At 38.7% G+C, this 12,864-nt stretch overlaps 1 protein-coding gene across 1 annotated transcript in view; it reads right to left on the bottom strand.

The window, feature by feature from the left end:
* ELMOD1 (ELMO domain containing 1) overlaps positions 1-12,864 on the bottom strand; it is a 74,246-nt gene that overhangs the window by 47,726 nt on the left and 13,656 nt on the right. The window contains exon 2 of the mRNA XM_032285690.1: positions 938-1,039. Within this exon, the coding sequence (XP_032141581.1) occupies positions 938-954 (17 nt within the window). The 5' untranslated portion in view covers positions 955-1,039. The remainder of the gene's footprint in view (positions 1-937; positions 1,040-12,864) is intronic.

Consider the following 12,864-nt stretch of genomic DNA (forward strand, 5'->3'; position numbering starts at 1 on the left):
TGGCAGTCAATACTCTTTTTTTTTTTTTTTTGAGACGGAGTTTCACTTATGTTACCCAGGCTGGAGTGCAATGGTGCGATCTCAGCTCACCACAACCTCCGTCTCCTGGGTTCAGGCAATTCTCCTGCCTCAGCCTCCTGAGTAGCTGGGATTACAGGCACGTGCCACCATGCCCAGCTAATTTTTTTTTTTTGTATTTTTAGTAGAGATGGGGTTTCACCATGTTGACCAGGATGGTCTCGATCTCTTGATCTCGTGATCCACCCGCCTCGGCCTTCCAAAGTGCTGGGATTATAGGCTTGAGCCACCACGTCCAGCCTAGTCAATACTTTTAAAAATAACTGTAACTTTAGGTCCAGTCAAATGGTTTTCAAAACTAAACAAGATCACCCAAACATACCAATTTGTGGCATACTCTGTCCAGAACAATCTTCAGGGAACCAACAATTGATACAAATTTCAGAGACATCACTGAGATAAGAAGAGCAGAAGCTTAGAACACACAGTTTGGCCCCCTTTCCCAAATTTTAAAATGCCTGTATGGATTGGCCAGCCAACCAAAATCTAAATTAAAGGATATTTTAAAGGATACTTATTTCCCAAAAATGATTTTACGTAAACTGTATTAAGTGATTCATTGACAGCTATTTCCTGAAACCTTTCAGGCCAGCAGTGTGCCATTCTGTAGAGACACACGGCAGCAGGGCTGTCTAAAGTGCTCATGCTTTTGTGCCCACGTTCTCTCGCCGTCTACAAGCATATGGAGTTAGCAGAGGAACCTCGTGGCCAAGTTATTCTCAGCAAAAATGCAATGTTATTTTACAGAATCTTAAGAGACCCGGTCACAGATCACAAACGATGACTAGTAATACGACCCTAACCAGTGAGGAGGTTTCTCAGCTGCAGAGGGCTCAGCCAGGAAACCGTAAACACATACCTCAGGAAGTGCTTCATGGTGCCCGTGCTGACTGTCCAGATGCTATACGAACTGTCCGCAAGTAATTGCTTCCAAATTTGCCTTTGTCTAAGTAAGTGTCAACTGTGGGAAGAAATTAGATATTAGGTTTATTTATTAATAAGGCTGGAAGCCCCAAACCAAAAATTTCTGCTTACTGAGGTAGGCAGGTAACATGCCAGCCACTCAGAACATTATCAACAGCACTGCCCACATAGCAATGCAATTCAATGGATGGAGATTACAGCTATAGACTTTCACTTTATAATTATATCAATACTATTAATCAATACTATTCGCCTTTTTTTTTTTTTTTTTTTTTTTTTTTGAGAAGGAGTCTTTCTCTGTTACCCAGGCTGGAGTGCAGTGGCATGATCTTGGCTCACTGAAACCTCTGCCTCCCAGGTTCAAGCAATTCTCCTGCCTCAGCCTCCCCGGGATTACAGACACGAGCCACCATGCCTAGCTAATTTGTCATATTTTTATTAGAGACGGAGTGTCACCATGTTGGTCAGGCTTGTCTCAAACACCTGACTTAATGATCTGCCTGACTCAGCCTCCCAAAGTGCTGGGATTACAGGCATGAGCCACTATGCCCAGTCTAGCCTTTCATTTGAAGTCACCTGCTGGAGAAATTGGGAATTTCATGAGCAATCTCTTCAATAGTAAGCTTTTCCTTTATTTTGGGTATTGTTCCTATATCTTTAGGAATAGTATTCATAAGAAAAAATAAAAATGAAGAATAATCAAATTAGCCATCTGGGTTTCCAGATATCCAGTAGTCTTAAATCTGTCAGCTCCAACTTTGTAGAAGAAGTACAACTCAAAAGTAACTAGAACAATTTTGCATGTTCTTCACATGTACCCCAAAACCTAAAACGCAATAAAATAAATAAATGGGGGGAAAAAAGTAACTAGAAGCAACTAACTTTAAGATCAAAGGTAACTGCTAAAGAGCTCAAGGACAACTGTTAAAGAGCAAGGTACTCCACACAAATGAATGATGCCGCAGTCCCCATTTTCTTTTGGCACTGTGAACAGAGCTGTGAGATTTGATATTTGCATAGCACTTTTCACAGTTTATGATTTGCTTTCACAAAGTGTACATCAGGTTATCGGGTTTCTTCCTTTGGATAAGGAGGACACTAGGAGCAGCCTACAAAGTAGCAAGTTAGGATGAGATGGGATAAAACAGACTACACAAGAGAGTGTCTGGAAGTGGAGGGAAGTTATCACATGAGAAAAGAGACAAATGGAACATCCACTGCAGCAGCAATGCAAGGAATGAATGTATAGACAAAGAGCTGTGGGCAGAGACACACTGCCAACTAGAACAGCTCAGAGTGTGGGAACTCATGTTTAGCTCGAATAAAAGCCAGTCTCTTATTTAACACGTTTATTTCTGTAGATGTTCCATACATGCTTGAAAAAACTGTCTATACACCAATTTAAGACTGTGGTTGCTTTTGGGAAGCGAGGCAGGGTTTAGGATTGGGGAGAAGAAAAATGATCTTCAACTTGGTGTGTTTTATTTCTTAAAATAAATCTGATGCAAAATAAAAGAAAAAATAACATTTATTTATTTTGAACAGTGGGAACATATATTATCCTTTGTACTTCTGTGGTTTTTATAAATGAATCCAAATTTTAACTTAATTTGGTAGGTCCCACCCAACACTCAGATCATAGTTTCTAATACATTCAACAATAAAAGCATCTAGGGGACCCTGGATAAATGATTCATTCTAAAGCTGGGTCAGGGCAAGGTGAACCTGAAGGATCTTGTACCACAAGAGAGTGAAGAGGTGCTTAAGATAAACAAAATGGGGGTGTGTCAAATAAACATAGCAGCCAACTGAAAGAACTCCCAATGGTCAAATAATTGATGTAGCTACCCTGCCCTCAAGGAGGTGGAGCAGGCCAGGTGCCCAGGCTCACATCTGTAATCCCAGCACTTTGGGAAACCGAGGCAGGAGGATTACTTGAGGTCAGTAGTTCAAGACCAGCCTGGCCAACATGGAGAAACCCTGCCTCTACTAAAAATACGAAAATTAGCTGAGTCTGGTGGTGCAGGCCTGTAGTCCCAGCTACTCGGGAGCCCGAGGCAGGAGAATTGCTTGAACCCAGGAAGTGGAGGTTACAGTGACCCAAGAATGTACTACTGTACTCTAGCCTGGGTAAAAGAGTGAGACTCCATCTCAGAAAACAAACAAAACAAAAAGCTTTCCTATCCCTTAAATATAAGCTGGACATGCGACTTTCTGAATACATTGTGGAAAGGGGAAGAAAGAATAACTACAGTAGGATCAGGTGCAATGGTTCATGCCTATAATCTCAGCACTTTGGAAGGTGGAGGCGGGTGAATCACTTGAGGCCAGGAGTTCAAGAACAGCTTGGCCAACATGGTGAAACCCCATCTCTACTAAAAATACAAAAATTAGCTGGGTATGGTGGCAGGTGCCTGTAATCCCAGCTACTCAGGAGGCTGAGTCTGCAGAATTGCTTAAACCTGGGAGGCGGTGGTTATAGTGAGCCAAGATCACGGTACTGCACTCCAGCCTGGGCAACAAAGTGAGATTCTGTCTCAAAAAAAGAAAAGGTCAGGAGATCGAGACCACTCTGACGAACATGGTGAAACTCCATCTCTACTAAAAATACAAAAATTAGCCAGGCCTGGTGGCATGCACCTGTAGACCCAGCTACTCAGGAGGCTAAGGCAGGAGAATTGCTTGAACCCAGGAGGCAGAGGTTGCAGTGAGCCGAGATGGTGCCACTGCACTCCAGCCTGGGTGACTGAGATTCTGTCTCAAAACAAAACAAAAAAATACTCTGATTGTAATGTGAAGAATATATTATACTGCGGTAAAATTATAGATATAAGATACAGTCTACAAATGTGTTACAATAATCTAGGCAAAGATAATAATGGCAGGTTAAGGCAATGGACAGACAGAAGAGTGAAAGATATGAGAGATGATAGTTAGAAGGCAAACTCAATAGGAACTTTGTTAATTGATTAATTGGGGGGTGGTTGGTAAAGGAAAAGGAAGAGTTGAACATTATGCCCACGCTTGTGGCCAGCAACTGGATAGACAGCAGAATTATTCATTAAGATATAAAGTTTTGAAGAAGCAGATTTTGGGATCTGGTTGTACAAGAGGTCTCTGGAACATTTTGAGATTTCAGGACCAATTGGTAAATATTCATGGATCTGAAGGTCAGGAAGACAATGCAGGTTGGAAACAAAGATTTGAGCTTCCTCAGCATGCAGATGTTAATTAAAACCATAGTTCCAAAGGAATTACTAAAGAAGTAGCATATATGACACTTGTTCATAACAAAACTCTTTGTCATTAGGATACAATTAAAGGAGAATTCTCATGCAAATAAGGTAGTAAAGGATGGATTGCGTGTTAGAAATAATTTATCTAAATTTTTAAGAAGGCTTTAGCTTTAAGTGGTTTGATTTCATTTAGGTATAAAATTGGTTTACCTCAAAACAATTTATTTCGTAATGATGTGAGATAAATGAAATAACATAATATTTTAACTCCCCACTCTTTACATAATGGTTCTCAAATTTATCCCTTGAAAAAACTTCTTGAATGCTTATGTGTCCAACATTGTGCTGAGTAATGCAGCATAGTTTAGTACAGTGAGAGAGCCTTATGATTTAAGAGAAAATTTGGCAAATATGGCAGTGAGTGTGCATGTCATTAAGAGCACAAGTTTTGGAGACAAAGTTCTTGTCTGGGATCTACCACTAGCCAAGTGGCAGCCTTAGATAAGTTGCTTGACCTCTCTAGGATTAAATGGGCTAAGTAACTAAATGAGCTTGTAGGGTTGTTCTAAGGATTAAATGAACCAAAGCATGTAAGGCACTCAGCATAGTTACAGGTATGTAATATACAGTCAGTGAGTAGTATTTATTATTAGTATTATTATTTTGTCATTCTTACTATGTTCTCTTCTAAAGTAAAAGATCATTTTGTCAAGTGAAGAATCACTTAGGAGACTGTTAAAATAAATTCTTGCAAGTTGATGTGACCCGAACTGGGGTGATGACAGAGAGGAGAGAGAGAATTGAACAGAGGTAAAAAATAGAGGGTAGAATCAAGTGGACTTACTGACTGAATGGGAAAAGTGAAGGGAAGGAAAATAACCATTAGTTCTAGTTGTCTGTCCCCCAAACAGGAAACAAAGATAACAATTAGATCTCATTATCTGTCCCCCAAAGAGGAAACACCAAAAATGGCTTTGGGTGGCAGAAGAAGCCTGTGCAAATGCTATTTAACTCATTATTCACGGGATATTCATTAAATAATTATGCTGAATGTTTGATATAGAAAACACAAAATTACTGTTTATTTTTAAAGTCAAATAGCTTTGTTTTAAAGGAGACCTACTTGTAACATTCTATTTACTGTTAATTAGACAATCTGTGTTTAGCACATCATAGTTGTGTGCGTGATGTTCTGAGCCACTATTGATAAGAAATGCCCTTTGAATTATTTTCTGATGAGTGGTACTGAGTTCATCTATTTCTTTCTACTAAGCCTCTGCTATAGCCAAAACAGCATTTCTCAAGTGGCTGGGCAGGACCTAAGCCTGGGGAGAATTTTTTCAAAATAATTTCAACCTCAATTTTAAATTCAGGGTGTATATTTGCAGGTTTGGTACATGGCTATGTCGTGTGATGCTGAGGTTTGGGGTACGATCAATCCTGTCAGCCAGGTCGTGAGCATAGTACTCAATAGTTAGCTTTTCAACCTTTGCTCCCCTCCTTTTTCCCAACTCTAGTAGTCTCTGGTGTCTATTGTTGCCATCTTTATGTCCGTAAGTACCCAATGCTTAGCTCCCACTGAGTAAGTGAGAACATCTGGTACTCTGTTTCTGTGTTAATTTGCTTAGGATAATGGCAAACAATCGCATCCATGTTGCTTCAGAGGACATGATTTCATTCCATTTTATGGCTATATAGTATTCTATGGTGTATATATAACACAGTTTCTTTATCCAGTTCACTGTCAATGGGCACTTTGGTTGATCCATGTCTTCATTATTGTGAATGGTGCTGTGATAAACATATGCATATGTCTTTTTAGTCTAATGATTTATTTTCTTTTGGATATATACCCAACAATGGGATTGCTGGGTCAAATGGTAGTTCGTTTTAAGGTCTTTGAGATATTGTCAAACTGCTTTCCATAATGGCTGAACTAATTTACATTCCCACCAGCAGTGTATAAGCATTCCCTTTTCTCCACTGCCTTGCCAGCATCTGCTGTTTCTGGACTTCTTAATAATAACCATTCTTGCTAATGTTATCTCATTGTGGTTTTGATTTGCATTTTTTTCATGTTTGCTGGCTGCTTGTATGTCTTCTGTTGAGAAGTGTCTGTTCCTGTCTTTTGCCCACTTTTTAATGAGGTTGTTTTTTGGTTGTTGAATTGTTCAAGTTCCTTATAGATTCTGGTTTTAGACCCTTGTCAGATGCATAGTTTGTGAATATTTTCTCCCATTCTGTCCATTGTCTGTTTACTTTGTTGATCATTTCTTTTGCTGTGCAGAAGTTCTTTAGTTTAATCAAGCCCAGTTTTAGACTTGCCAGATGCAAAGTTTGTGAATATTTTCTCCCATTCTGTCAGTTGTCTGTTTACTCTGTTTAGTTTCCTTTGCTGTAGAAGTTCTTTAGTTTAATTAAGTCCCACATATCAATTTTTGTATTTTGTTGCAATTGTTTTTGAAGACTTAGTCATAAATTCTTTCCCAAGGATAATATCCAGAATGGTGTTCCCTAGGTTTTTTTTCTAGGATTCTTATAGTTTGAGGCTTTACATTTAAATCTTTAATCTATCGAGTTAATTTTTGTAGATAGTGATAGGTGGGGTTCCAATTCCATTCTTCTGCATACGACTAGCATGCTATCCCAGCATCATTTATGGAATAGGGAGTCCTTTCAGGATGGGGAGAATTTACAATCACACTTCATCTGCATAGCATTCGAACAATAAGGCAGTCATGATACACTTCTCCTGTGTTTTTACACACCAGCCTATTGACTTTAATATGGTTACAAGTAAGTTACTTACCTGGTTTATATCTGTTTGATTAATTGAAAAATACATATATTTACTTTTTTTTTTTTTTTTGAGACAGGGTCTCACTCTGTCGCCCAGGCTGGAGGGCAGTGGCACGATCTTGGGTCACTGCAATCTCTGCCTCCTGGTCCAAGCAACTCTCATGCCTCAGCCTCCCGGGTAGCTGAGATTACAGGCATATACCACCACGCACAACTAATTTTTGTATTTTAATTAGAAAGAGGGTTTTGACATATTGCCCAGCTGGTCTTGAACTCCTGGCCTTAACTGATCCAACTGCCTTGGCCTCCCAAAGTACTGTGATCACTTTACCACCACGCCTGGCCCAGATATTGATGATTGTTTAATTCAGCTTTACTCAGTTATTAGTACATATAGAAAAATTCACACTTTTTGTCCAAACATAAACTTTTAGGCCACCTGTTTCACAAAAATCAAGATGAACATAAAAACCACTCTGTGCGTTGTCCCTTCTCAAAGACTTCTTCTCTAGAGGTGTTTTTCACCTGAGGGAGACATTAGAATTACCTGCTCTATGTTACTAAATAAATTCCTAATATTGTTCCAAAATGATCTCTTTCATGTCTCTTTCCCCTCTGGACTGTATGCTTTTCTAGGACACCCATGGAAGGGTACACTGCCTGACACACTGTGTGCTTAATATATATTTGTCAAAATGAACTCTTTTAGAAAAGTGCACTTTTTTTTTTAACCAGCATTATTCAATCATAGTACTAACAAAACAAACTGCAAATCTCCCAACTGGAAGAAAACAAATCTGTACATTTATTTTCAACTAAAATAAAGAATATGATTCTAACCTTGGGTTTCCTAACCCATTCCCATGATCTGTAGTAATTTCTCTCAATGTGTACAGGGACATTGCCCTGAACTCATCCAAGGGAAGGATCAAATGATTGTGCTTATCACATCAAACGCCCCTAGAGATCAGTTGATACTTCTGTGCTAAGCTATGGGGTTATCTGTCTCTTGTCTTTTTTTTCTCCGTCCCCAGCTGGGAGAAAAGGGGCAGTAATGAGTGTGGTCTGCTACTTCTGAAAACTCATCCTCTCACCTGGCATCAAGAAACCTGCCTTGCCTCCTTTGAGCAAGAAGCCCCCTGAGGCTCTTTGTAAAGTGCTACGGGTAACCCTAACTCTTAGAAGTCGATCTCTCTATTAAGCACCCCAGGAATGAATTAGAGACTCAACTAGAAGGGACAGAACTCCTTTCTTTAAAATCTTGAAATCCCTACATGAGACGAAGGAAACTACTTTCTATGTAGCCCTTCACATTCTAAGTTTATCCCCAGTTAACAACCCAAATGCCTGTGGAATCATACTATTTATACATAAATAAAAGATAATCTATGAAGTAAATACTATTTCATTTTTATAATCTTCCTAATTCGAGATTATCCCAGTTTAGTAAAAAGTTGTAGAGAGCACATTTATAAACACAATTTAATTTTAAAAATTGTCTTAAAGTTTTGTGAAATTAATAATAATAGCTAATATTTACAAAGTGCTTATTATGTGCCAGGCAATATGCTATAAGCTTTACTTATATTAACTCACTTAGTCTTAACTGTCATCTGATGGAGTAAATAATAACAATTATCTCCATTTTGCAACTGAAAAAATTGAAACACAGAGGAACTTTCCAAGGTCACACAGCTAGGATGTGGTGGAGATTCAAGCCCTCAAAGCTTGGCTCCCAAGGTAGGGCTATTAATTCACTTTCCTGTGCTGCCTCTGGAAACCAGAGGTAAAATTCTGGATTGACATGAGAACTGAAGAGAATACACAGTGTATTCATTTCAAACTAAACTGAAAGCTGGGGATAATCAAAGCCTGGATGTACATACGCACCTGAAAACCTAAGAGTATGCCACTGGGAGCTACCTGGAGGACTCCCAAATAAAAACAGTTACCCTGCCACTGAAAACTAACCTCTTTCCTTTCCTGAAGCAAACGTATTACAGATCTAGAAGTTTCTAAACAAGAAAATTTTATGGGAAGAAATTATACAACGAATTGAAAATACATGAGTTTTATATTATTCTTTATTGAGGCTACATTTCCAAGGCAATAAAAATTGTTGGCAGTATGATTCTAAAATAGCTGAAAGTAAAAATATCCCCCACCCAAAATGTAAATCAAGGTTTTCTAAGCCTTGGGCTTAGAAAATCCGATAAAATTCAAGCTTCTGGTCCACACTGTTATTTATGTGGTGATCTCAGTCCCCAGTCTTCAACCTGTTCCTTCCTTTCAGTCTACTTCTGCATGCTTTAGTCTTCATAATATATCACACCTTTCCCCTTTATAGATGAAAATATGTTAATTTTATGCTATACATAAAATATATCTAGTGGGTGGTAAAATATTTCAAATTGCCTAGGGGATATATACTAACTTGAATGAGTTCTTGAATTCACTGGAAACCAAAAGAAGTTCCATGGTCCCTTAGGTTTCCCTAATTGCTTCTTCATGTTTTCTTTTCATGCTGTAATACCAATCAGAGGAAAAAAATCAAATCACAAAGGTCACCCTCAAAATATAATTCCTGTAATTAGTAATAACTAGAAGATGAAAACACGTTCCATGTTCCACTCTCCTAGATTTAGATTAAAAACAAAGTTTAAGCAAATTTTTAATTTTTTTTGGTTATTTTATTTTATTTTTTTAGCAGTAATGAAAAACAAAACAAAACAAACAAAACACATTCCATGTAACAATAAGGTTGTGGAGGGCAGGGAGTTCACACACAATTTGACTTTGCTAATGTACATTCAAGATCAGTTTATCTAAATTATTTGCCACTGATTAATTTGCTCAGCTTGGGCTATTCTCATTTCAGGTGAAAGAAGAAAGAAAACAATCACAGGTTGAACCATAGCCTCATAAAAAATAATGTTTTTAGCCTCCTCTTCTAAAGATAAGATTGATCCAGCCGGGCGTGGTGGCACACGCCTGTAATCCCAGCACCTTGGGAAGCTGAGCAAGGTCAAGAAATCGAGACCATTCTGGCCAACAAGGTGAACCCTCATCTCTACTAAAAATACAAAAATTAGCTGGGCATGGTGGTGTGCACCTGTAGTCCCAGCTACTTGAGAGGCTAAGCCAGGAGAATCGCTTGAAACTGGGAGGCAGAGGTTGCAGTGAGTCGAGATCATGCCACTGCACTCCATCCTGGGGACAAAGTGAGACTCTATCTCAAGGAAAAAAAAAAAAAAAAAAAGATTGATCCAAAGTTGATCTAGGTATCAGAAGGAAGCCTGTAGCTAGTTTGGTTCAATACCATTTGTCCTATATATTTTTGGTTGTTTTTGTTTTTGTTTTTTTGAGACAGGGTCTCACTCTGTCACCCAGGCTGGAGTGCAGTGGTGCAATCATGGCTCACTGCAGCCTGGACCTCTAGGCTCAGGTGATCCTCCCACCTCAGCCTCCCAAGTAGCTGGGACTACAAGTGCATGCCACTGTGCCTGGCTAAATTTTGTATTTTTTTGTCGAGATGGTGGTCTCACTATGTTGCCCAGACTGGTCTTGAACTCCTGAGCTAAAGTGAGCCGCCTGCCTTAGCCTCCCAAAGTGCTGGATTACAGGTATGAGTCACTGCACCTGGCCTACCCTATCTCTTTATTATACTGTGTCACTTTAAAGCTTTTCTAAGAGTAATTGAGAAAGTTTCCATTAAAAACTACTCATACATTCTCTTTAATCTGTGTGAGAAATTTTCGTTTCTCTCTTGACTGGTCTGACAGTATGCACATGTGGCTCTTCTACAGTCTGATGAAATCATAATGGTGACATCCCTCAATCAGCCAGTCAAGTACAGATTTTGGAATCAAACAGAAATAGATACAGGCTTCTCTTTTTCCACCCCTTCTTCAGTGATGGCTATGTCTGGGTGACATAAAATGAAGGAGAAAGGCTGATATTCTGTATTTATATGATTTTTAATTGGTGAATGATAATTATATTATGATTTGTATGTGATGTTTTGGTATATATATACAAAGTAGAGAGGTTAAATCAAGCTAATTAACATATCTATCATCTTATTTGAACCTTAGAAAATTTGAGCATTTGAAGCATGAATAAAATGCAATTTTTGACGCTATACAGTCATGCACATGAGGAGAGAAAGAAGCAATATGAAAAATTACCATCATGGACAAATGAAAAATCTTTCAAATTATCCATTTACATTTCACACAGGCTATGCATCATCTCATATTAGAGGTACAATGCTCAGGTATAAAGAGCTCCCTGAGGCCACATTCCAGAATTTTCCTTTCCTCCTCCAGTGACTAGCTTGAAAAACACTGCTGACACTCATTAAAATGACAAGAAGGAAGGTTTTTATCCCCTTCATGAATAAAACACTCATGCAGTGTTAATTTCTGTGATTTATAGCAAGGGAGGTCCATGCCAGCTACAGAATTCAGGGCTGCCTGCAAATGTATTTATGATCTGTTTCAAAGTCAGTGATTTTCTGGATTTCACTGTGGTTGCCTACATCTTATGCACCATTTTCATGGAGGCAGCAAAGCATGCAGGATTGATGAAATTCACCTCTCAAGGCTGAGCACCCTGGCTCATGCCCATAATTCTAGCACTTTTGAAGGCCAAGCTGGGTGGGTCACTTGAGGTCAGGAGTTCAAGACCAGCCTAGGCAACATGGCAAAAACCCATCTCTACTAAAAGTACAAAAGCTTAGGCAGGCACGGTGGCATGTGCCTGTAGTCCCAGCTACTAGGGAGGCTGAGGTGGGAGAATCACCTGAGCCCTGTAGTCGAGATCGCGCCACTGCACTCCAGCCTGGGACACTGGAGGGAGATCCTGTCTCAAAGAGAAAAAAAAAAAGAAAAAAATTCACCTCTCAGCTACAAAAGAATAAGGAGACTTCAAAATATATATTAGTAATCTATTTTGCCCCAAACATCATCTGAATTTTGTAAATTCTCAATTTTATATTTTAGTTTTAAAATTAAATTTCTCAATGAAACCATGATAAAAGAATGATAAACTTATGTCTGCATAAAAATTCAATGGACATAATTTTGCCAATCTGATGGTTTTGGCAAAATTTTTGCTTTCTTACAATCAGAACATAGTGAAAGCATTTATCTAGAAACATTTGATGGGAAAGTTCAAGCAAATTGGGGCATTCCAGCAGCTTGGAGGCAAGCAGAGTACTCTGTTCTTAAGGCAATGCTACCCCTGACCATGCAGAAGAGGTAAAAGCATTCACTTAAAGAAATTTGACCATTTAGACTGAGCTTCTGCAACAATTCATAAAGTAAAACAAAAAAGCAGTTTTTAAAACACTTTAGAGGTACGATTACGCATGGCTTAACAGATGTTTGCTCAGTGAATATTATTTTATTCTTTCCAATGGTTTTTCATTAGTGCCATCAATGATAGAATCTACCATTATTTTATGTGTCCCTAAGGAAAAATAAAATGCTGGTAATTAAACTACAATGCATCTAATTTTAGTGGTGTGGGGGGAAAAAAAGGTATTTTAGAATCAGTGTAATATAGCAAGACTGAAGCCTACTTACTTCCGAATTCTGAGCTATAATGGTTCTGCATAAGAATTTATTGGTTGGTGACAAAGAGTACTAATGACTCGCAGCATATCACACTACAGGATTCTCATTTTCTCAATCTGACGTTTTTATTCAGGTTAAGCCAGGTTAAGTAATTCCAGAATATGTTATACGTTGTTGATAAAGCAACTCATATCCTTCTAGCCTCACTGGAGAGCCTCCCAGTGCTCTTAATCTACAGTCTCTGAGCC

This window comes from Sapajus apella, unplaced genomic scaffold, assembly GCF_009761245.1.
Source record: "Sapajus apella isolate SASKATOON/1434 unplaced genomic scaffold, GSC_monkey_1.0 scaffold16, whole genome shotgun sequence".
Classification (NCBI taxonomy): domain Eukaryota; kingdom Metazoa; phylum Chordata; class Mammalia; order Primates; family Cebidae; genus Sapajus; species Sapajus apella.